Below are 25,627 nucleotides of genomic sequence, written 5' to 3'. Positions count from 1 at the left end.
ACGGGGTGAAACCCGAAGTGCGAACGGTGTTATTCTCTATGGAAAATGGCGACGTTGCGAGCTAGAGCAACCCGGTATTCGCGAACGAAATTTAATAGCTGAAAATTTACAATACAAATGCTCGCCAGTGTAAATAGGATTATTATACGGAGGACTCTATAATGATTAGCATAGCGGGGCGTTTTCATAAAAAGCAGCGTATAAAGTATTACTTATTTATGCCCGTGGTGGAATTAAGATTACTTAACGCTGTCTTTGAAGGCGGCCTTATAAATCGCGAAACCCGCTGCTCATTGCCCGCGCCCAGCTAAATGAATAGTCGTCGTTCTCACTCCCGTGCATGAAACGTGTAATTATCCTATTTTCATCGGGAAGCTTACTCGTTTAGATAATGAAGAATGCGCGCGGTCTGATATTTCAGAATCAATTTAGTCATTCGATATTTATGGCACTTTCTTCTGCCCGTTTCTTTCATCCTCGCCCCTTTCGTTTCGTATAAATTCACGCGAACGCGAAGGCGTATCCGCGTACGTCGTTTAATTCGTTACCGTACACCCGGCAAACAGAAATATATCGCATATATTACACGCGATAATTAATCGATCGCAAAACGGCGAATAACGCCGGCGAAAAATAGTACACGGGAACCGAAAAGCGAGCAGCTTTTGGTAAAACGATGGACCAGTTTTTGCTCGCCGCGTTGGTTTATTAATGCAACGGATGATCGTTCTTCGCTTCGTTAAAACGTAATCACGTTCAATTATCCGAACAAAGTGTCCGCTATTTCGGTCGGATAATCGAGGTCGCGTTGTAATTTGAATAAACCACCGCGCGAAAAATCCGCCGATGCGTATCGCGAGCAAAAACGAAACGTTAACCGAGCCGGCGCTTTCATCGACCAACGAGAAATATTTCGATCCGACCAACGCTATACTCGCTTTCCTATCGCTTCCCTCCTTGTCCAGGAGATCCGATTCTCTAGATATCACCGATCCTTTGCTAAAAATCGCGACGATCCTCGTCCAAAAAGGAGCCATCTCAACAATTCAACTCGAGACGACTCAACATAACGGATGAAAGACGACGGAAGAAGAGATGCAAGAAACATTGGAAACGTTGGAATAAACGCGAAAGAAACCACGTCCGACTGATCTTTTAATCCAAATTCTCGCAGCGCTCGTTGGGAACGTCCCGTTGTCGATCAAACGGAGGACGAAGAAGGAGAAAGCGTGCGAAATGCGGCACAGGTGAGGAAGAAACGGATGAGGAAAAAGGGTTTAGAAGAAAAATCGGAAACACGGAGAGGGGAGCAGGGGGAGACGAAAGGAAAGGGTGGCACGTCGATTCGCGACATTATGCAAACGCGAAGGGACGCGCGTGTACGCGCGACTGTCGCGAGCGCAACGGGGGCAGGGCCGCAGGGGGCGGCTGGGTGGAAGTGTGCGCGCGGGATGAGAGAGAGTCATAAAATCGAGCGAAGTGAACGCCAGGAGGGAGACACTGAGTGATGTCGGTGACAGCCGCCTCTCTGCCCTCCTCCGCCTCCGCCGCCTCCTGTCGCTATTACTCACCCAACGCCGAATACCATTCAAAGTTCGAAACCGCACGTTCGCGACCCAATTCCTGCGTGGAGTCAGCTGTTCGTTCGGTTCATTCAAAGCTCGATCGACCGCCGCCGCCGCCACCGCCGCCGACACCGCCACCGCCACCGTCGCCGCCGCCGGCTGGCCGTCCCGCGACCAGACGCGTTGAATTAATAACCAGGGAATAATGAAAAAAAAGAAAAAAAGAAAGGAAAAAAAAGGCGAGAAGAAAAGAGGAAAAAAGGAGGGAAAAAGAGGGAGGCGAACGAGAAAGGAAGAAAAAGAGAAGCGCGATAAAACGAAACGATGTTTAAACGCGCGAAAGTCGAGTGCTTTCCACCCCTCGGCGTGGCGTGTAACATACCCCTTTGGGCGAGCAATGAAATATGGCAACGAGCCGAGAATGACAGCGTCGATACGCTGGTCGATTCTGCAAATTCTCCGAGCCTTCCCTCGCGTTCCAAACGATCCATCCGACGGCCGGCATTTAGCCGGGCCTCGTTATTTGTCAGGATCATCGGCTGCGTTATTTAAGACGCGGAGCAAGCGCGACGAATTCCTTTGCCAAGTGCCCGCGCTCCTCGCGTCCTATCCTCTCGCGGCTATTCTACTATTTCTGGCGCGATACGCGCACCGCTTCTTGCCCTGGCAGAGTCGCACGAGAAATTCAAAGTGCTTTTCGACCGCGAGATGTGCAGTCGCGGAAGTTGCACGGCACTGGATCCCGCTTCGTACCAAAGTATTTCGCTCGTGGCACGTTTACAGGTGGAAGCGGCAGGTATTCGCGGAACGCGTTCTTTTCGACGTATCGTCGACGATGGAAACGAAATCACCGTGATACAGGAAGCTATCGCTCGTTCGTCGTTTCACGGGTACGAGTAAAACGGTACGCGTTTGTTCCATTCGGTTCGTACGAGCGGACGAGCTTGGCGTTGAACGCGTAACGAGAATGTGGCAGAGAGTAGTAGAAACCCGAATGCAGAGTAGAGCGTGGTAGAAAGTCTAGTCGAACCGATTGCGAGTTCCCTCGAAACGAGACGTAGAAGCAGAAACGGAACAACGGATTCTCATTGCACACGACGATGTCGTCCTCGTCCTCGTGTTCGTCTCCGTCTCGTTCGTCGTCTTCGTCGTCGTCGTCGTCGTCGTCGTCCGTCGGCGGTCTCGTTGGTAGTGGTGTAGCGATGGCGGAGAATCCCGTGGTTCGCGGTCTCGCCGGCGCGGCGCTGCGAGTGGCGCGCGGTAGTGGGGAGATGGGCGGTGCCACGGGACGCATTGGCCGCGCTCGGTGGGCGTGACTGCGCGCCTCCCACTCCTTGGCGTAGCGCGGCGCTGATTGACAGTTGGCGAACGACTGCGGACGGCGCAGGATCTAAAACCGCGCTAGGCGCTGCTCTCCACGCTCGCTCGCTCCGCTCTTCTCTTACCCGTGGATCTACCCGGTGCTTTTTCGTGGGGGAAGAACTCGAAACACGCATATTCCCGTGGCTGCCTTTGCCCGCCGGCCCGCGCGCAACATATACACCAACCTTCCACCTTCTGTCCGCCGGAGTTACGAGTGGCACACGCAGTAGTAGTTACGGTTAGGGAGGAGGGTCGGCCGCCGTCTCGCGGACAGCTCTCTCGCGCGTCACCTCTTCTCACTCCTCTGCGTGACCGGTTCGTTCGTTCGTTGGTTCGTTCGTTCAGTAATCGCCGCGAGGAGGAACGCGCTTCTTCTTCCGCCGCGACTCCGTCGACGACGCGTTCCGCCGTTTTCCACATCGTCGCGTGGAGAATATTCGCTAGTTCGGACGCGAACGGCTCGGTGTGTCTATCGTGTACCACGTAAAAAACGGCAACCTCGGGCAACTATCGGCGCGCGACAGACGACGTACAACGAAAGAGAGGAAGAGAAAGAGAGAGAGAGAGAGAGAGAGAGATATCGTGGCGGCAACGTCGCCGCCTCTCCGACGCTCGACTTTTCGTTCGCTTCGCGCGTATTACACGCGCCGACGAACGAATCGCACACGGATCCTCGGATTTAACCGCAGTGGACTGTTGTTTGCCGTGCCTGTGTGGCTGAATACTCGGGACCCCTGTGTTGCTCCCTGGCCGATCCATCCATCGTAGTCTCTACGTCGTCATCTTCATCGTCATCGTTATCCTCATCCTCGTCGTCATCGTCACCGTTATCGTCATCGACGACGAGATACCGTCTGTCCGGCTGCGTCGCACACGGTGCACGAGTCGCGGAGCCGCAGTGTGTCGCGCGCGCGAGCAACGGCCACGCGAGTATAATCGGCCATCCGTCTGTGCTCCGCTCCATTTCCACCGTCTGTCTTCGAGTGGAACGATACGTTACGACGGCACCTTTGACTTGGCGCCAATACTTGACGGGTGCATCGGGCGAAGGATGTAAACGTGTTTTTCCACAGTGACATACATACACGCGAATCGCTGCGGTGTTTACGCGTGTCGTTGGTTGCTTGATTCGTTCTGTGAAACAACAACGCCAGTGCGGCCGAGAATCGGCTCCCCGACGGCCAACGTTCGGTAATCGGTGCCGTATTACATCCAGAGTGGACAGGAGCAGCGAGAGTAACCGTGATAACCAGAGATCGTGTGATAACATCGTGGTGATATACGTCGTCGGTTTCGTACACAGCAGTTATTTGCTTCGGGAACAGCGTGATCGTGAATATCATTGTCCGTCGGGAAATCCGAGCAATCTCCGAGTTTCGTGTCTCGCATACCGTGTGAAGTTCCATCCGACTCGCATCCAGCGATTAACACCGAACAAAGCTCCATCTTGCCTGATCGTACTCGATCGAGATATCGAAGAGATCGAATCCGGAGGAAGCGGTATCCGTGGTGCATCAGACAGAGAGAGAGAGAGAGAATACATGAGCGACCACGTGGTCGGAAAAGCGAGGAAGTGGAGCGTATAATGTCGCGAGACTGACGATACGGAGAGAGGCACGCTCTCTGGCTGTCTGGTCAGCGGAACTTCCGGCGGTGTGACCGCGACGATGAGGAAGCACGTGTGTCCGGCCGTAGCCGTGGTCCTGCTGCAGCGTTCAATCGCGCGTGCCGAGCTCTGCTGACGCTCGCTTCGATTTCTCGCCGTCACACAGCGTGTCTCGTGTCGCCGGTCGACTCGGATCCGGGGATCGTCGAGGACCGACGGAGCCAGCACGCTTCAGTAGCGTCCCAAGCGTGGTAGAACAGTCGCGAGAGCGTCGAGGTCCAGAGGCCCGTTTTCTCGCGGACCGTCGGCTGCGAGAGTGCAGAGACCATCGTTGTTGTTGCCGACCACCACCACCGTCCTTCCACCGCGAGCAACGCGAGCAACCAGGAGAGCTCTCGATCGCGAAGAGGAGAAGAAGAGACGTTAGGCTCGGCGACGGCATCGCTTCCGCCGTTTACTCTCTTTCCTAGTTCCGTGCATTCGACGAGGCGATAATCCGCGAGTCCTCTGAGTGTGACGAACGGGAAACGGGCAAACCGATCGCCGCGATAAGGCGAATCGAAAAGTGGGGAAACCAGTGTGTGTGAAGTGTTCGAGGTTACTTGCTTATACTGTGGGAAAATACAGCCGCTACGGTGGCTCAGCACGCAGAGTTCCCCGGCGCGACCAGGGCGGCGTTCATGGCGCAGCCAAGGGTACGTGTCGAACCATCGTTTCACCATGCTCACATCTCCGCGTACCGTCTATCACCTCGCGAAATTCCGTTCCCAGGATCCGTTAACGATATTCCCTTCGCGCGGAGTAATCGCGCGTGGTAGGCCTTGCTTCTCGTTAATTGTCGCGGCACGCGTCAACTCGCTGGCCCGCGTCCGTCGCTCGGTGCAGCAGAGTATACCTCGTCTCGCGATCGATACGAGAGATCGACGTACGTTCCACTGTAAATCTCGCTTATCGAACCATATCATAGACAATCTTACCCTCTGACGTAACGCGACGAAACGCGCGAGTGTAGGTTCCGAGGTGTGCTCGAAGCTGTGGAATGCCACGAAAGTGGTCCTTAGATCGAATTAAATCCGATCCTAAGTTGGAAACCGGCAACTGAGGAGGCTGTGTTACAAGCGGAATACGCTCGGTTCGTTGGCCAAACGATTGTTACACGGCCGACTCGAACGGGGTCCCGAAAGGACTTTGTCGTTTAGCTCCGCCGTAATCGAGCAACTCGGATGCTCGAGTTTATAAGGTCGGGTGGCGTAGGCAAACCGTGGTGGCCAGTACTCGAAGGGTGTCTCGGGGGATCGATCCATAAGCGTGTAATTTTATCCCGAACCACGCTCGAATATTCCTGGCTACTTTTTCGCACCTCGCGACAGCGCGAGGGACTCGGAGCAGTGGTAAATATTTTGAACTGGAAGGTAGTCTCGGGACGAGAAGCCTGGCACGGAGAAACCCGAGGAAAATCCGTCGTTTCTCGAGCAAAACAAAACGGGTCGCGTGCAAAGCGCGTAGTGTCGTCGATCTGGAATTCCGTGTTCGAGTGGTCCGTTCCGGAGAAACTCACCGCGAGATGGACAACCCGAAATTATCATTTTGCGCGAATATCGTGCTCCCGTGGATCGACATGCCATCGAGATGCACGCTCGCGATCGATACGTGAGAGCGTTTACCGCAGGCGGATGCCGCGTTCGAGGAATTGATTACGATTCTTGTCGTCGACTGGGATTTTGTTCACGCGAGGATCATTCCGGGCCACTGCTCGCCCTGCAACCAATATTCTCCCCGATTTCCGCTTCTTCTCGGTCGTCTCCAAACTCCAACTCGCGCTGGGCCTCTTCCGCCCGTCGGACGTGCAACGACTCTTTGCTCTCTCCGTCACTACTCGTGTCTACTCGAGTCTCGACTTTTACGAGTTTTCCCGGGGGAAAACTCGCTTCTCCCATTTACACCACGAACACAAATTTCGTTGCTCGCAAAATCCTTCGTTTTAAAAAAAAATTTAGCAAGAATAGAATTTTCCGAGCAGAGTTTAGCAGCTCGGTTTCACGGTCTCGTAACAATCGTAACGATTACGTAATGGTCGATAGGCCGCCATCTTATCGGATCGATATTCGGGAATAATCTCGATTCGTAGGAAACTTCTCAACCGGGAATAATTACGCTCGTTTTCGAGTATTTAATCAACGTTGCATTATCCGAGCACTCAAACGCTAGAAAATGGCTACCGTTCGCGACGCGTGATTTTCCCTCGGAGCGAGATAAAGTTTTATCGACGGGTCCAATAGGATCGTCGTGTTATTTCGTTTGGTATAATGTTACTCCTGTAAAGGGTTAATCGGTGAGGTTTTCCGTGACGTTTCTGGTATTCCAGCGACGATCGCGATTTTATCGGGCACGGCCGAGTGAAAACGGTATCGCTGTCGATAAAGAGCTTTACGAGATCGCCGATAAGCGACGATCGTTCGCGTGCCAACCGATTTTCAAGTGACGGAACTTACCTATCGTCCCGATACTCTACCGTCGGCTTCCTCTTGCCTGTCACTGCTGCGTCTTCGCCCGATGCCTCCGTCGCGATTCCTCTTAACGAATCACCGAAAAACGTCGATCGTTGGCTCCAGAATTTTCTTCCTCGACGATATTCCCCGTTAATTCCACGATTTTCCCGATTTCCATCGAGTTTTCATCGAGGAAAATTCGATTACCCGAGTCAGTAAAGCTGGTGACAGAGTTTAGGGTTCTTCGAGATATTTCTAATGTCGAATATTCGGAGCAACGATTGATATTTGCATGGCTCGCTTCGTAAATTCCGCTGTACTTTCGTAAAGTGAGTTTAATCGGAAATTTGTGTCACGTTTTAATAATGGATCGTGGTTTGACCGGTCGCGTTTGGAAATTTAAGCAGCAACGGCTTGTCTCGAATATGTAATTCGAAATTCGACGTCGAACGTAGTCGATGGTAGTCGGGACAATTTCGCGAAATGGGCGAATGAATTTTCATGCACGAGCAGCAAGGCGAGGCTAGTTTCCGCGAGGTAGGGTTTAACTATTCGTGAATATTGCAAACGATACCTTGAGGCGTTTCGATTAGTCGCGAGTTATCCGGAAAAATTGCTCGAGCAAATGGTATTCGACGTGTTTCGCAGTGCTGAATTACGCATCCGGTATTCCGTTATTTTAATTCGACAGGGAAATTCGTAATGCGAGGTCAGAGGAAAATTTTTTATTGACCCTTTGCACTAGGCGATCTTTTCGTTACAGAAACGTAGTAATTCGAAGACTCGGTGCCATAAACTCGACGATATTTTCAAAACGGTAAATGAAATGTGCAAATTAATTTTTGTCGGACGTAGAATTATTTTACCTCGATATTTCGCGTATCGTTGGGAAATTTTATCGCACTGCGTACGGCACTCAGGGCCCGCATTTCTTTGGAAAATCCAGGAATATTTTATACGATGCATATATTTAAATTACGTATTATAGATTATTATTAGACATAAGGTATTGGAATAAGAATACGCGAGACTTCGTTACCCTGGTAACGCAACGAGAAAATCTATTTTCAATTCCTTAAATCATTCATCGAGTCGAAGAAACCTGAAAACGACATATCTCGTCACTCGGCAATAACGTTCGGCGTGCTAAAGACGAGATATCTCGTCAATGTGTTAAATTCGAGATATTAATTAACAACGATCTTTAGAATCTGATTAAACGGTGACTGAGAGTCGTCTCTCGAGTGCAAAATTTTAACCCTTTGCACTTGACAGATTTCAACAGAACAAATTTAGCGTTTCACAGTTACTTTTCTGTACAGGATTTAAAGTTAATATATGCATATTAAAACGCATAATATGTAATTCTGCAAAACACATGCAGAATTTGTTAAAACTGATTTGCATTTGATACTACTTATAATACGTAAATATGCATCATTTTTAGTTTCTCTAATTTTCTGTAGTTTTCTGTATTTTTAGACTTGCGAATGTCCCTTTCTTATTTACCGTTTTGAAAATGTCGTCGATTTTATGGCAAAAAGTCTTCGAATTACTATGTTTCTGTAAGGAAGAGATCGTCGAGAGCAAAGAGTTAAATTCGAGATATTAATTAACAACGATCTTTAGAATCTGATTAACACTAGAACTACCAATCCAGTGAAAATGACTGGTTCTAGAATTTTTCTTTCTGCAATCACCGAACGCATACACCCGCTTTAAGAATAAAATTGGCATCAACTCGTATTAAGAAAGAACTGTAATCAATATATTCACTCATATTCATCGTACCGCTGAAATTACTATAATCTTTGCACGTTATAGTTAGATCTCGTATTAAGAAAGAACTGTAATCAATATATTCACTCATATTCATCGTACCGCTGAAATTACTGTAATCTTTGCACGTTATAGTTAGGTACCCATTAAAGATCGGTAGTTCTAGTGTTAAACAACGACCGAGAGTCACTTCTCGAGTGCAAAGGGTTAACCTTTCAGACGAGTTAACTCGCCAAATATTTCCCCATTCCGATTAATTTCGAAACGAAAGTACATATCCGAAAATTGCTCTCGCTCGACCGTCGCGGAAAGGAAATGCTCCTCGAAACTTGCCCGCCGCCATCTTGGTCATCACTGACCACCACCGCTAACTTTAATTAAGCCGTACACACCGCGTTGCCACTTATATCCGTCAAACCACAGCCCTGATCGATACCAGGGAAAAAAACTACCCTACAATCGAGTGCTCGCTAGAGTACACTCTAGCTGAAACATCGTTGCAACTCTGTTACACGATCCGTTTGTTCTTCGAATCGCGGAAATGATCCTCTCCGAACCAGTGATCGAAACACTCGTCGAGACCTCTTCTTCCATCGTTCGTCCGCTTCCATCGGACCATCACCGCGATACCCCGAATATCGCTGAAATTCGAAGGAATATCGGACGAAGGTCGCTCGATGCCGCGTTGAAATCCTACCCCTGAAATCCCTAAATTAAAACCTCCCCTAAAATCGGCCATCGTATCGAGCCTCGATCACGAGGTGCGAGAGGAATGCAGGAAACGCTGGAAACGCGATGGTGGCATCTACTCGGAGGGCGGAAGCACAGAGAGGGAGGCTTCTGTGCGTTTAATCGCGAGTAGGGCGAGCGTGGAAATAACGAGAGCCGCGGATTGGTCGGTGGTACGAAATAACACGGTGCATCGACGGCGTCTCAATCGGTTGGCCGATGGCGGTAATGCACGTTTTACCGCTCAATTTTCCCGGCTGGCTACCTGGCCGAAATTGCCGAGACACATGCGAGTGCACGCGTGCGAATCCGTCGAATTTATTCCGTCATATCCGAGGGGTTAATTTCACGTCGTAGCTATTATTCGTTGATTTTACGAATCCAACCGAAGCAAACAAATTTTCTCCAATTTTCTTCTTCGAGGCTTGTCCTCGTAGGCTTTTCTTCTTTTCCGCGTCGATTTGTTCCCTCGAGGCGCTGAAAAGCAGGAGGAATCCTCGACACTGTGCTCGCGAGCCATCGCTGGATTCCGCGTGCGAATCGGTCAAATTTATTCCGTCATATTCGAGGGGTTAATTTCACGTCGTAGCTATTATTCGTTGATTTTACGAATCCAAACGAGGCAAACAAATTTTCTCCAATTTTCTTCTCCGTGCCCTTTTCTCAACTGGCTTTCTTTCTTTTCTTCTTTTCTTCTTTTCTTCGTATCAATTTGTTCCGTCGAGTTACTGAAAAGCAGGAGGAATCCTCGACACTGTGCTTGCGAGCCATCGCTGGATTCCGCGTGCGAATCCGTCGAATTTATTCCGTCATATTCGGGGGGTTAATTTTGATAGAATTTGGGATGGCAGTGGAGTTACAAAGGAAGGAACGCTAATTATAGAAAGTCAATGCTTTAATAATTGGCAACTCGATCGGTGCGTGCTGTACAACGATTGCTTAGAGACTGATTCGTTTGAACAAAGGAATTTGGCTGGTGACCGACCGACAAGTACGCAATCGTACATTAATATGTAATCAAAAGAAACATTTTCACCATCTATGGACCGAATATATATCTTTCTCTACTATAAGAATTGTATGTAATATAAAATCAACAAATATCAACCAATAAATTCAGCAGTTTTTACAATTTTATTATAACGAATTCATAATGAAAGTTTAAATTAACAACGGTTGTACCATTGTGCCAAGATAATGCGCAATAGATAGACAAGATCATTTTACACGCCATCTTGTGGAGAAAAGGTCATAGAGGGTTACAGAGAACCTAACCTATCATGATCGAATAACCGGTAAATGAAAGAGAATTAGGATTTTGAAACATGGAACCGCGGGAGGTATTGTAAAAATAATTATAAAAACAGGTAACCCTCCTATAACACGGTAGATAGGTTCCTAGAAAATGCCGTGTTGTGTGAAACTGTGCTGTATGAGATCCAGAGCCAGTACAAAAAGGGGGGTTACGTTCCGAAAACTTATTAAAAATAAATTTCTTTTTTAATTGTACATGAATAACTTAATTTTTATTAAAAATATAAATATATGTACAACACAAAACAAACAAAAAAAAATAAAACAGAAATATTATTTTCATTTATCGCAACTTTAATTTAATAAATTTCTCTGTCGTCACTGCTCGTGTAGAAGTACAGTATTGTACAAAGGTTTTTGCAATTTTCTTATCGTGTTGGAGCGAAACCGTGTTATAGAATGCCGTGTTGTAGGAGGGTTGCCGCAATTTATGAATCGTGTTATAGGATGCCGCGTTGTAGGAGGGCTACCTGTATATCGAAAGAAAAATTGCGAACTGGAGTGATGAAGACGATAACGTTGAATGCAGTATTTAATAAAATAGCCATACATTAGCATGTAACTTGAAAGTTGCACGGGTCCATAGAGGGTTAACATCGACGTTACATGTAAGATATCTCGACTTATGTCTTTAGCATTCCAACAAATTTCACGTCGTAGCCACCATTCGTTGATTTTACGAATCCAAACGAAGCGAGCAAATTTTCTCCAGTTTCCTTCTCCGAGGCTTGGTCCTCGTCGGATTTTCTTCTTTTCTGCATCGATTTGTTCCGTCGAGGCGCAGAAAAGCAGGAGGAATCCTCGACACCGTGCTCGCGAGCGATCGCTGGATTCCGCGTGGCGGCGAGTGCGCCAGCGGCGCGGTTCCGGGATTAAAAATTCCACGAGGCCGGTGAATAGAGGCGGCGAGCGCGGATTTTTGTCCACGCCGTGGCAACGAACGAGCCGTGATTATGTATTTATGGGTATCCATCGATCACTTTCGCTCTCCCGGTCGCCGCGAATATCGGCCTTTAGCCTCTGGATTAAAGTCGTATCGATTTCTCGTGCCTTCCATTCGCTGGCCTCGATGAGCAGATTTTTCTTCTTCTCTCCTTCGTCCTCCTTTCCTTCCCCCCTTTTCTTCTCGTTTCTGTCGGTTTTTCCGAGGACCCCCGGGTGTGTAACGGTATTACACGGTCCGTGGAACCGGAGGAAAACGCGGCTGTTGAAAAAGAAAGTTATCGGGGGATTTCTGTCGCCCGGCTGGTTATTTCGGAGTGAAATTTAGTGGGGGGTCTCTAAATATCGCATGTGTCGCCTTGGTCGAGAGAGGAGCATCGGGGCAGATGTACGCGCCGTCGTGTCGCGTGTTTATTTTACGGTGGAAAAGGCGGAATTTGGGTCGCGGAAAAGTTAAGGGCGCCCGGTATTACGTTCGATTACCGAACTATCGTCGAACCGTGGTGCATCTTGTAATTTTAGACCCGTCTCTCGTATTTTCAATTTCGCTCTCGCGTTGACGCCCGTCAAAACGCTTGAATTATAAGCAACGGTTATTTTCGAGCGTTCAGCACGAACGGGGGGGGTGGCAGCATCGTATCTTTTCTCCCTGCTATATTTTTCATTACGAAACACCGAGCGAGACGGAATTGCTTTACTCCACTTTCGTTTTTAACCCTTCCGTTTGCGAGCGGCACTCTCGGAATTAAAAATGGTCGCTCTCGGTTCGCGCACCGACGCCTCGGTATTCGTGAGGGGTGGAATTTCAAAATTTCCGGAATTATTCCGTCGATCGGCGTTGGGAATTACTTGGACCGACTGCGGGAGACGTTTTAATCCGAGCGGAGAGCGGGTCGGCGGTGGTATCGCGGAATCTCCGAGCGATTCGAGGGCTAAAATCGACGAGCTCGTCGAAAAAGAGCGGACGATAAAGCGGCCGATGCACGATGCGCCCTCGAGATAGGCGAGGCACATGGCGTTGTCCCGATGCATGCTTGTACGTCGCAATGTTTTCCAAATGTCGACATCAATCAGAAAGTAACGAACAGTCGCCGGGCCCTTCCTCTCTCTCCCTCTCTCTCTCTCTCTCTCTCTCTCTTCATCTTCCTCCCCATCTTTCTCTCCGCTTCTCCTCTCCGCCGACTTCTTTCTCCGTCCTGGAATCTCAGCCATGTTTCTGCGAGCCAAGCGTACTCGACAACCGCGTCCTTTAGGCTCCATTCACAACTGGTTTCTGGCCCGTATAAATTTCCCAAGCGAGCGTGGCGCGATTAATAATCGATTTACCCGTGGAACACAGCCCGAGCCGGTATCGATTCGAACAAATTGCCCCAACGATCGGATTCCGAAATCTGTCGTTTCGCTACGCGTCAGAGAACGGGGTTACGTTAAAATATTCTCGTCTGGCGACCTTGCGGATCCTTCGCGATGGAAAGTCGCGCGGAAAATCCGCTTTTTCCTTTCCCGTTTTTCTTCCTTCGGAAGACAAATTCGGTACGAATCGTTGGTAGGAGTAAAAGTGTCTGGCAAGTCCTCGCTGCCCGAGCATGATTCGATTAATCCGCCGCGCCATCATCGTCGCGGACCGCAGCCACTTCTCCGAGGCGTTCGAATATCTATTTTACATTACGTTTCATCGCATTAGCGTCGGCCAGAAGTTTATACAAGCGTTGCAACTAAGCCTGTAAGCTCAGTCGTGTCGACGACCCGCAGGGTAGCCGGCGCGTTAATATAGGACACCGGCACGCCGTACCCGATCGCCTTTCGAAACAACGGAACCCATTTTCCTTTTCTTTTTTTTCTCTCCCCCTCTCTCTTTCTCTCTCTCTCTCTCTCTCTCTCTATCTATCTATCTGTCTGGATTGGAACCGTAACGACTGGGAGTACAGCGACGCGTAAAAATTCCTCCCTCGAGCAAAGCAATTTATCCGTGTTTAAAATAAATTCGCGCGGCCACGATAATTTTCTTCTGCAAATATTAACTAAAATTCCAATAATCCGTGGAAAAGAAGGAGCGTAAAATTTTATGTCATACTCGTGCACGCCGCTGTATAACCCGAGTCTCTTCGATCTCTCCTTTTATTCGCAATCAAATTTTTTCACGGTCATACGAGATTAATAGCCAAGTGGAACGGCTTCGATATTTCTTCCCCGCGCGTTATGCCATTTCGAAATTGATTTCGACCGCGAGGGTACGGATCGACGGAGAGGGAAAAAGGGAGAGGGGGGTGAGGAGGGTGATCGGGTTATTGGTGTTTATCTCGCCTGCTGGAAAAATCCGCCGACGGCCGGTCGTCTATCACCGGCTAATTTTCTCGATCCTCGCGGTTCATCCGTCGCTTCTCCGTTTCGATTTTCCTCCATTTATATTTCCGCTCGTGGCATAATCGCGGCTAGCCCGCTCGAGCGCGCGCGCTCACCGTATTGATCGTGAAAGAGAGGGTGCACGCGTCTTCCGCGTCGTGCCCCTGCTCGCCCCCTTGCTTCGTCCCCGGTGATTTATACCGTGGCGTTTAAGCACACTCGCCTTGACCTATCCGCTTGCAAATGAGCCGCGTTTCTCGGACCACGGCGAATCCTCGAACCGGTCGATCCGATCGATCGGTTCCGCGTGTGTGTCCGCGATCCGTGATTCTAACGCGAATTACGCGTAGACGGGACACGCGTGTACCTCGAGCAGAAGGCGATGTATCATCGAAATTTCTCCTCCATTTGTCGCGTATCCGCGTTCTCCCGTGTCTCGGAGGAATTTTAACGAATATCGATAAACAGGGTGGAGCGGAATATTCTGTCGTTTGCCACGCTTGCCGAGACTCGAAAGCGATTATTTTTCCTCGCACACTCCTCCGCGTTTGCTTGTTCGGCCTTCCCAATGTTCATCGAATCCTCGATAACGCCTGGATATATCGATATTCGTGTTCTTTGATCAGGCTCGTAAAGAAATTGCGTTATTATAAATTTAAATACGCGTACGCCTGTCGGTGGTGTTTTTATGCTAGTTCGATGCTACTCGGGATACGACGAGATTGGTTATTTAGACGTGCGCTGTACCCGTTGGCAGTACGGGTTACGTCACTCTCGAAAGACGTTTGATCCGGGAAACAAACAAATATGCAAATGACCGTGCTCGATCAACGCTGGTCGCGATGCAACGTAGCGCAATGACAACGAGAATCCGGCGGCCTTTGCCGATTCGCCGTAACTCGCCTTATTTTCCCGGTCTCTTATCGAGTATCGTTAAAATTTCCCGCTACGCGCATTTGTCGAATCGAGCACGGTGCGCAGAAAAGTAAGCTCTTCAATCGCGTTATGAATATTTCATCGCGGCTGCAGCTGCGCACCGTGGAAATTCGTGCCAAATAATTCGCCCCGAGGCATTCAGCGTCGTTTACATCGCGGAATTACAGCGCGAAAACGTTCCGACGTTAGCGCCAGTAGCGAACTTTTGCCACATCTCCAGCCACGGAATTGACGCGTAACGTCCGCCATTACGGTTGCAATCGCCGGGCAAGAATTCGTCGCTGTTACTTATCGTCGTCTCTCTTTTCCTGGCGCGAAAATAAGACAGAAAAATAATGAAAAAACAGCAGAGTAGAATACAGGAATATAGAATACGGGTAATTCCATGGAGAAATCGTTTTACCGTTCGATCGTTAGATCCTCCTGCGAGATTTTTCGTGCTCGGCGAGATCGGTGCAACTTACTCCGTTGCGATCCGGCCTTAAAGTCGCCGCGTCCTTCGTTGCTCTCTCCCGTTTAAGATATTCTGCTCGATCGACCAGTGATATCTTCATAGCTCTGCTCCGTCGTGAATTATTAGACGCCGCCGCTTTTTTCTCTACCCTTTCTTGGCGATGGAATTCATTTTCCTGCAAAACGCGTCGCTCCGCGCGCGTGTCTAACGTTTTCCCGCGTGGATTTTGCTCGCGATGGAAAACGGGATCGGTTCGAACTCGTTTCTCTTTTCTCTTAGCTTCTACCACCGCTTTTTACGCGAGGAGACTCTCAGTTTCCACGGCATACAGGATCTTCGTGAAATTTTACCATCGGCATCGATCCTCGACGTACGCCTCGCGATTTTAAACCTTTCGTTTCCGGGGAACGGGGTAGATCCTTCGTATCCGATCAGATTACTCTTCGTTGAGGACAGTTGGTAGAGAAATTAGTGGAATTATGCTATAGCCTGTGGAGAACGCCGAAGAATGGCGGGCGATCGGCAAACATCGGTACAGGATTTGCTCGATTCACCGCGGCGATACGAGCGATGGAAGGAAGCCCTTTTCTCGATTCGTTTGCAAACAGGACGATTGGCATGGTTTTTACGATAATGCGGTGAAATCAGTTCGCTCGTTCCATCGTGCTGCAAATATTTCGCGCGCTCGTCTACCGCGGGTTCGCCCGATCGAACGAGTCAAATTGGAGCGCAGCGGAATGGAACCTTCCCAGCGTTTCCGCGATGTCACCTTTGCTAACGGTTGCAATTAAGGATTCTCGATTACCGTGCACACCGTGTTCCCGTTTCTGTTTCGAAACCGACACGATAACCGTCCAGTAACATCGCCTCTTTCCCCCCTTTGCTCTCTCGTTTTTCCCTTTACCTCTTTTCTTTCTTCCGTTCCTGTCTTTTTTCTCTCCCATTCTCCGCGTTTTATTTCGCCGTTTTTGTTCCCGTAATAAAATTACCAGTTCTCGGACTTGACGGTCCAGCCACGTAATTAACGATAATAATCGCTTTGCTTTCGTTTCCGCGGTATCGTGACAAGGTACACGCCGCGACGAACCAAGGAAATCATTGCCTTCCTTGTTCCTGATCGTTTCGCCATCGGGATCTGCTCCTGTGTCCTGCCCATACGCAGGACAGGCAGAATTTCCTTCCCGACATTCCTACACTCGTCCTTCGTTGTTTTCGAATATTTGCAAAATTTCTTTTCCTCGTTCTTCGTCCTTCCACGTTGTCATACGCGAGTCTCTCTTCTTCTCGTATCCATTCGTTAATTATTTCGACGATCGTAGTTCCCTCTATCTTCGATTTATATCGATTTATTTGTCGAAAGTGTTCCACGCCGCGTTGCGAGGTCCGACTTGAGCGAATTTCCATGCTCCTCCCCCCTGGGTGACTTTGGTTCGCTGAAATTTCGAGGATTCTTCACTCGCACCGTCTGATATACGCGTTTACGAAATTCATATTTCACGCGCGTGGATATCCTGCAAAGGTTAGCTCGCTGGGTTCCGCTCGCATCGCGGGACGCGCGTTGCTCCGGCTTTCTGGCGTGCTTTGCGCTATCACCTGTCATCCGTGTCGTTGGACATTGTTACATCCTACACGCTCGGCGCGACGATCGAGCACGGAACGGAAAGGGAAAAGGGAAAAAATAGAAAGACGAAAAAGAGAACAGATCGAAACGCGCGAGAGGTTTCGCAATAAATTCCTAAGTGTCCCCCTCGGTATTTCTGTAACCCGGTGTATTTTCGATTGCGCGTACACCTCCCCGTTTGACGCGGCTGTCTCGCGGAGAGCGGAAATAAATTCCGCCTATTTTTGCGCCGAACAACCAGCATTCCACGGCTATGGCACTCGGAACAAGGACGGCCGCGGCTTCTATTTTTAATACTTTAATAGCGCGAAATCGATGGACCCCCCCGCGGTACTACGTGCTCGCGGAACAAAAACGCGAGCCTCGCGTCGTTTTCCCGTTTTCCCGCGAACCAACCGGGTATCACGGTCCGCGTGTACACGAGAGCAGCTAGCTTTTCGCCGGGAACTCGAGTGTTCACCTACGTTCGTCGATATCTTAATCGACACCGCGGACTTATCGCGATTATCGCGTGGCCGGCTAAACCGGGATAATAGCGATCGCTGATAACGCGGAGTAGCCGCTTCCGCGGAGCGATATTTCAAAGCGCGCGTACGCTCCGGAGGAAGCCGCGTCCGCGAGCGCGTTGTCGGCTCGGCGTCGCGCGCGTCGTACCGACTCGCCTCGTAATTACGATCGATTAACGAGTTTTTCGAGCAGAATGACACCGAGCGTCGCATGGGTCTCACGATCGCTGCGTCTAACGTGATAATAACGATCAATTGAACCGAGAAACTCGAGGCTCTCGGTGGATGGAGCGGAGCGTAGCGAATTTTCCTTCGGTCGATACTCGTGTTCGGCCGGACGCGGTTTCCTCGCTCGCTTCGCGAACATCTGCCAACTCGGAGGAGACCGGGCCTCGCGTTAATTGCGCGTAAGCGCGTTTATGGACACGCGCGTGTGTGCGCGACCACGCGTACAGGGCAGGATCGATAATTGGCACTAATTTTTTTTCTCGCTTTCTCGCGGTTTCAGTACGACGATGGCGGGGTGCACGGGAGTTACCTCGAGGGCGGAGGTGGCGGCGGTGGCGCAGGACTGTACGATCCGCACGGGAGCGTGCGGGGTGTTCCAGGCCTCCATCACAGTCCACACCTCGGGGGTATGGGGCCTGCACATCCCCAGTACCCACCGCCCCCGCCGCAGCCGCCCCAGCACGTCCTCGCGGCGGCAGCCGCGGCTGCAGCATCTGCGGTACCCGATGTCCACAAACGCGACAAGGACGCGATCTATGGGTGAGTTGATCCTTTTTATTCTCTTCTCTTCCTTCGCCATCTCTTTCGGCGCCGTCTCTTTTCACCTTGCGCGCTCGCGCTAACGCTTCCGCGATCGCTTTGTTTTTCTCGCGTCGCCAATATCGGCGCTGCTATTATCGTCTTTTTTCCTTTATCACGCGCGGTATACAAACCAGCGAGATAAAGCGAACGCGCGCGCGCGCGCCTGCGACCAAACGACTAGGCGCAGCGCGGTTCTGAAATCTATCCGTGTATATTATCCGCGTGTAATCACAGACGAGTGGACGAATTACGCGTTGCGTTCGAGGATGATAGAGATCCGATGTAGAGTATCGGGACGATACCGTATGCTCGCGCTACGTTGGGTTAGGCTCGACGATACTTTCACGATACAGGTATTCTCGGGTAAGAAGCTCGAGATCCTCGTTACGCGATCGAGTTCGAGATTAATGTACGCGAAAACGATATCGCCGCGCGGATCAATCGGTGTGTTTATATTTTGATGGCAACACGCGTGCGTTGCGCAATCGGGGAATTTGGGAAGAAGGTCGGAGAACGGGTAGAAATATTGAAAAGGAAAGAAACGGCGTACGCGGTAGAGCCCGGCGTTCTCGAGGAAACGTTAAAATCGTCTAGTTGCTCCAAAGCGTAATCAACGATTGTTAAACGCGAGTCATCGTCCGTTGGATTTTCGATATCAATCGGTAGAATTGCAGGCAATTTCGAAACGGCACCAGAAGAGAAGCGTATCTCCGACGATTGCAACGATAAGGGTCCGAAGTCCATCAAACCGTGCACGAGTCACGGTGCAATTAAAACGCGCGTTTAAAATCGGTTGAGTTAAAATCCATTATCAGAAGGGGGTCGGTTAATACTCGGAGGCGACCGTTTAACGCGGCACTCGCGTTAATACGCCCCTATCGGCATTAATCTGCTCGTAACTTCGCTATACATCGGCTGGCATCGAGGAATGCGGCGTTACAATGGGGTTTGATAAATCGTAATGGACGCGTGATTTACATGAAAATTCATGACGCGTTACGCGCTTATTTCTTTATTGCAAACACCTACCTACTCTCTCTCCCTCACTCTCTCTTTCTCTCTCTCTCTCTCTATTTCTGTTTCTCCTCCTGCCACTTCGCGTCTGCGTTTCCACGTCGACTTACGTCGAAGAAAACGAAAGGATAACGGCCCAGTGTGTCGCTTTTGATACTCGACGTCGTCCCCCTTTCTCGTCCCGTCGACGATCGACGAGCGGGGGTCCCCTTTTCTTCGAACTTCTCGCGGATAAAATAAATTTCGACCGTGCACGCGTGTACCTACTTGGGCCGAGCCCGATGATTCATGGTCCAGCAGCGAAATTCAGAGGATCGGGCCGTGTAAGTACGTTCTTTTTCCCTCCACGACCGAACCGGGTCCAACTTTCGATCTTTCGCCATGGTGCCCGATTTTCTCCTCGATGCAACTTCTTACCGCGCACCTCGAGCGAAATTATCCTACCGACCGACACGTTCCGGCCTTCTTTTTGCCCCGCACGCGTTTTAATAAACCGCGTGCACCGCAAAACACCGTGCTCTCAAATTCGTTCCTAGTCGCGTGGCATTCCTCGCGTCACGACCGCCTCGATTTCTATTCTCCCGGTGAAATTCCACGTCGGCCACATTTGAATATCGAACGTCGAAACTCTCTTTCGTCCGGGCGTTCACGGAAAACGGGAAAAATAAGAAGAAGGCGAGAAAACGCGTAGACGGGGGGCTAGGATCGCGAGGAAACGCGTCCCCCGGACGACGAGAGGCTGTGCCTCGTGCCACACGCTCCCAGCAGGCTGGGACTCCTCGTCAATTGGCCGTTTTACGAAGCCGGCTCGGCCGTGTTCCGTGTGATTTATAGCCGCGAGATGGCCCGATTTCTGGTATACATCCTAGAACGGGAGCCTCATTATTTCGTGCACCCTGTAATTTGTCCACTCGTCGTGTGCCCCGGCCCCCGATCCCGAGCGGATTCCTGCGCTTTCTCGGAACGGTCTCGGAGGGCCGTTTCGAGGCGGCGTTTAGCTCCTTCACTCCCTCCCTCCCCCTAAGCCCGTTCATTTCCTTGCCCGTTGATAAACTCGTGTTTACAAACCGATCGTGTACGCTCGGCCCCGGCCGATTGAGTCGTCCCCAGGTGAAATCGAGCAGCCGTTTTCGTCTCCTCGCTCCCGTACGCTGCAAACCGCTCCTTCCTGCCCGCCTCGACGCTCGCAATTGTCGATAATTTACTCGGACGTCGCCGCAACTGCGACTAGATCGTCGCCATGTACGGCTATACGTCTGTTTCGGAAGCAGAGCGAGATCGAGGAAATCGTGGAAAGAATTGCTCAAATTCCGTCGAATTCCGTCAAATTTCGTTGAATCCCGTCAAATTTCGTCGAATTCCGTCAAATTCTGTCAAGTTCCGTCAAATTTTATCAAATTCTGTCAAATTCTGTCAAGTTCCGTCAAATTTTATCAAATTCTGTCAAATTCCATCGAATATCTTCGAATTCCGTTGAATTCTGTCAAATTCTGTCAAATTCAATCGAATATCCTCGAATTCCGTCCAATTTCGTTGAATTCCGTTGAATTCTGTCAAATTCTGTCAAATTCCATCGAATATCGTCGAATTCCGTCAAATTCAGTCAAATTTCGTTGAATTCTGTCAAATTCTGTCAAATTCCATCGAATATCCTCGAATTCCGTCAACTTCCGTTGAATTCTGTCAAATTCTGTCAAATTCTGTCAAATTCCATCGAATATCGTCGAATTCCGTCGAATTCCGTCAAATTCCTATGGTGAAATCCTCCAAGTGGCCGCGCAGAGATTTTTGCTGGAAACGAGTAAATTATCGAGGATAAACAACCTGGATGATGGTCGAGAGAAACCTTGGCAGATGGCGCGTATTAAGCATCGCCTTTATCGGAAGACCAGAAGATCGGCTGGATGGAGTATACTCTCTTAGCAAATTCAGGCGGGAAATTACGAAGCTGATACCTCGCTTATCCCTAGTCGGAAGATGGAGTACATTGTACCTGGAGCCAGCGGCGGAGATTGACAATCCAACCGGGGGTCTCGCTTCGCCTAACCTCCGATCGACCGAATCCCGTACAGCGGAGCTCGATCGAACGACGACGTTATCATCGATAGATCGATGGCCCGTGAAGACGAGGTACCGAGGAGAATTTACTCGAAACGAACGGTGATTCTTGCCACGGTTGTACGGCGATTGCACGAAAGAGTTTTACGTAAGCCTGGCAGGCAAGCAGACGTAACGCACAGGCGAATCTGCCAATCACGGCTAGCTCGGATCCTTATGCAAGGAGCATGATTGGCCGAGTCATTTATGTATTTCCATCGCACGCCGCAGGGCAACGGTGACTTTGGGGCCCTGTTTAATATTCTATTCTTCCGATGGACGATAATTAGCGCATTAGAGTGACGCTTCGGCAGATGAGCGGCTAATGAATATTAATGCAGTGTTTAATGGAATCGATTGGTGCGCGCCAGCCTCGTGATTACATCATACGCGCGGTGCAGTTGGACAGGCACCCGGAAAAACAGGATCCCGACATTTTATTTTTGCTGTCCCACGCGTCTCGCTTCTTTCACCAGCAGAAATAACCTCTTCCTAGAGCTTTGCAATTTTCTTCTCTTCGAATTTTCCTTTTCGCAAACTCCGATACGTAGAGGACACCGGAGATCAGTTTCCGTTCGCCGGAAACCACCGGTAGTTTCTTTTATTTTCTCTTCTTCTTGCACGAGGAGGAACAGCTGAGGAGAGAACCACCTGTTAGAGATCTCGATGGACGTTTTTCGAATAGGACCGCGCGGTTTTCAAACGAGCGTAATTATCGCGATTGATTTCCAGTCGGCCGCCTTTATCGCGTACTATCGGCGTGGCGCGTTCCCGGCTGTTTTTATTTAAGCCGCGATAAAATCAACGTGCAAAAGCAGATATGCAAAGCGGAGTTCACTTTCACCGACGACGGCCTGCCGCCGCTTCGACTTGCCCGACTGCGAGGGTTGCGTTTCGATAATTCAATCCGTCGATGTTGATTAATACGTCTTAATAAACATCTCCCGACGCGTTCGTCTTCAGACTCGATTAACATATATATGCAACGGTTGCATACGCGTTCTCGTTGAAAAAGTCCGAGGACGAGTCCTCGAGTGGTAAACCGCTGCTACTTTCCGTCGTTTCGACACGATTCCCGATCCATCGTCGCATAAATCATCCGGTTAGTTATAATCTCGTCGCGTTCATCTTCTCGCGTTCCTCCAAAATCCTCGAACGAAACGAGGAGAAGGAGTAGGGGGAGGAGGAGGAGGAGGAGGAGGAGGAGGTACCGGGTAACGATCGAAGCGAGAAATCTTTGATTCGACTTTCACAGCGATCGACCTTTTACGCCCAATTAACACCGGCATTCGGCACGGTTAATAATAATGGCGTTGTCGGATCGGTGTTTAGAGCGGCGATAGAGAAAAAGAGCGGGAAAAAGCGCGATGTTGACGAATACGGAATCGCGGCGCGGTGTCGGACAACTGTATCGTAACTGGTGGAATCACAGCGTGAAATTGCCGATGGCCGCGTGTAAAAAAGGGCCGGGCGGGCAAGGGCGAAAGGGGGTTCGGCGGGGCTAGGAATCGAGGGCGGAAACCGCAAAACCGCAAACATCCTCCGCGTCCAGCGGACAATCATATCATTACCTTCTGCGGTCCCGTCATTCCGACACCTCGTTTCGAGCCGTCATTTGTCATCGACGTTGCACTTTGCCGCACCGCGACGACCGCTTAAGAAGCGTGCACTCCATTCATAGCGGCGGTTTTCCTGATTGCACGAAACACGTAACCGCACGCCCCCTTTTTAGCGGCCGCTGAAACCGCTTTTAATTCCTCCCCGATAACTCGGTTCCGTTGGACGGCTCGCAGGAAACGATCGTGGGATCCACGACGACTATACCGTGGATGCTCCGAGGTTCGCGTACGGATCGTTAACGCGTCGTTGTCTATCGGGTAAAAGTAGCAGAGGCTTTATCGCCGGGTACCCCGGTGGTCGATCGGCGCGGCGAGATTGAACCTGTGACGATCAGGCCATATATGTGGTGAAAGTGATCGTTTATGTTGCTCCTTTTTTACGCGGCATCGCTGTTTGTTAGTTCAACGTTTGTAACAGGTGGAAAGCGAGCGATATTTTTTTCCCCCTTCGTACGTGTTCCTGTTCGCCGGGTAGAAGTTTATTGAGCAATTACGAGCGTTACGATTACTCCGCGAGGCTTTCGTTAATAACGATACCCTTAATTAACACCTTGTAAACGCTCTTCTTACCGGCTGTTCATTAAAATTCATAATTTCCACCCCTCGCGATCGTCGCGACGATCCAACTGCGATTACGGGAACAACGACGGCGGCGTAAGGGTCAAGGTGTTCGGAAATCGCGTTGATACACGCGCGCTCGTTGTAAATACCGATAATTATTCGTAGTCGGAACATGGCAAAACCGACTGTGTGCGCATCGTGGTCGTGGTGAGCCACGCGGATCTAATTGAATCGATAGCATCTGCGCGAGACAAAAAATGGCTACCCGGTTGCAGCGCGTTCCGCTTCCTCGCGAGTGGCGATAATCCGTGGGCCGATACGCGTTGCGCGATAATCGAGCCTCGAAATCGAGACGACCAATGGACTCCGGATTCGCCGTCTCGTTCCGTTCCTTCGCGTGCAATTAGGCTAATAGGTGAAAATAGAAATCCCTGGCGCGCGGATAGAAAACTCAGGAACGAAGGCAGCGCGGAGAGAAAGTCGAGGGCAGTGGCTGGGGTCTCTCTTTATCTCTGCTCTCGGGGAATAAGAAGAGGAAGGGGGTTCGAAAAGGCGCGCGGGGGGCTGTGGACGTAGACGGAGCGGAAGAAGAAGAGAGAACGAAAGAGGGCACGAGGAGGGAAGCTTTTTTTCGTCGGTGTTGGCTAGAAGGCGGCTCAGCTCGGCTCGGCTCGGCTCGCAGAGAGTCGTTGCTCGCGGCGGCCGCGTCAATTTGTCGAAATTCGTTCCGATTCGTTTTATGTCTGCCACGCCGCGAGACGCGACCCGCTACCATGCGTACACAATGCCTCTGCCCATAGTGCTACCACGTATCCCGTTCCACCGTGAGGCTGTTTCGTCCACGATTCGTCTCGAGACCTCTGAGGACGCGTAAAAATTCGTTCATCTCTGTTTCGGTGGTAAGAAAGAGAGGATGGTCGCGTTTCGTGCCCGCGCCTTGCTTTCCTTCCTTTTTTTTCCCCTCTCTTTCTTCCTCTCCTCCTCTATCCTCTCGCGTCCGCACCACCGAGAAATTGTTCGTTTCCCGCTGGGAATTGTTTGGCGATTAGAGCGCGGTAATTGAGCGATTAAGGCTGCTGCACGTTGTCAGGGTTTTCGGGAGAAATGCGGGCTCACTGGTCGTTCCGCGAACTTCGCTACCCCGATTGCTGGCTCGAGGATATCGAACGGTAACAATCTGGGGCCCCCTCCGATAATTTAACCGCCGACGATATTAGCGAATGCACGTACCAGCCGAAAATCGTCGGGCAAAAATTTTCGCTGGCACGCTCCTGGCTTCGATCTTGCCACGATTTCGCTTCCAGTCAAACGAAAGGAGGATCGGCGAAATCGATACGTAGAAGCAACCCGCGATAATCTTCGAAATACCGATATTCCAATTAGCATTCGATGGCTACGAGAAAAATGGGGGTCGTGGTCTAGTAACGAGTCCTCGCCGCGTCATTAATGGAAAAAGAAGGGCACAGAGATGCAAATCTCGAGATGAACGATATAATCGCCGCGTTGTTGCACGCGAGCCTGAAAGAAGCGAATGAACGGAAGGGCAGCCTAGAGGGAGAAATAATTAAAAAATATATTATTTACGAGCATCAATAACGTAGCAACAAGTTTCATTACAGAAGTGGCTCGACGTGCCTTCATTTCCTTTTCCTCTCTGCTTTGTTGATTCATTACGCGCTACGCGTAGAAACGCTAATAAGCGTTCGTTGCCTCGGCGCTTAATCTCGCGATCAGGCACAATGTAGATGATCGGCAGGCATTTAAATCGTCGCGCGTGCATTTTTCCTCTTAATTCGAAGACGAGCACCGTGCGAGGTGCACGCACTTTGAATCACGCGTCGCCTTCCTGGCCACCCATCGTCCCCTGCCCCCCCCCCCCC

General features: G+C 50.2%; 1 protein-coding gene across 3 annotated transcripts in view; it reads left to right on the top strand.

Annotated features, from left to right (window-relative positions):
• Window positions 1-2,914: 2,914 nt before the first annotated feature.
• Window positions 2,915-25,627, top strand: part of hth (Meis homeobox homothorax) — a 452,720-nt gene continuing 430,007 nt past the window's right edge. For all 3 annotated transcript variants that reach the window (XM_017903964.1, XM_017903963.1, XM_017903962.1), the window contains exons 1-2: window positions 2,915-5,228; window positions 18,155-18,414. In XM_017903964.1, the coding sequence (XP_017759453.1) occupies window positions 5,214-5,228; window positions 18,155-18,414 (275 nt within the window). In that variant the 5' untranslated portion in view covers window positions 2,915-5,213. The remainder of the gene's footprint in view (window positions 5,229-18,154; window positions 18,415-25,627) is intronic.

The sequence above is a fragment of the Eufriesea mexicana genome, unplaced genomic scaffold, assembly GCF_001483705.2.
Source record: "Eufriesea mexicana isolate 0111107269 unplaced genomic scaffold, ASM148370v2 scaffold2632, whole genome shotgun sequence".
NCBI classification, from domain to species: Eukaryota; Metazoa; Arthropoda; class Insecta; order Hymenoptera; family Apidae; genus Eufriesea; species Eufriesea mexicana.
Note: the sequence above shows the minus strand (reverse complement) of the source record. Positions and strands in the feature narration are given on the sequence as shown.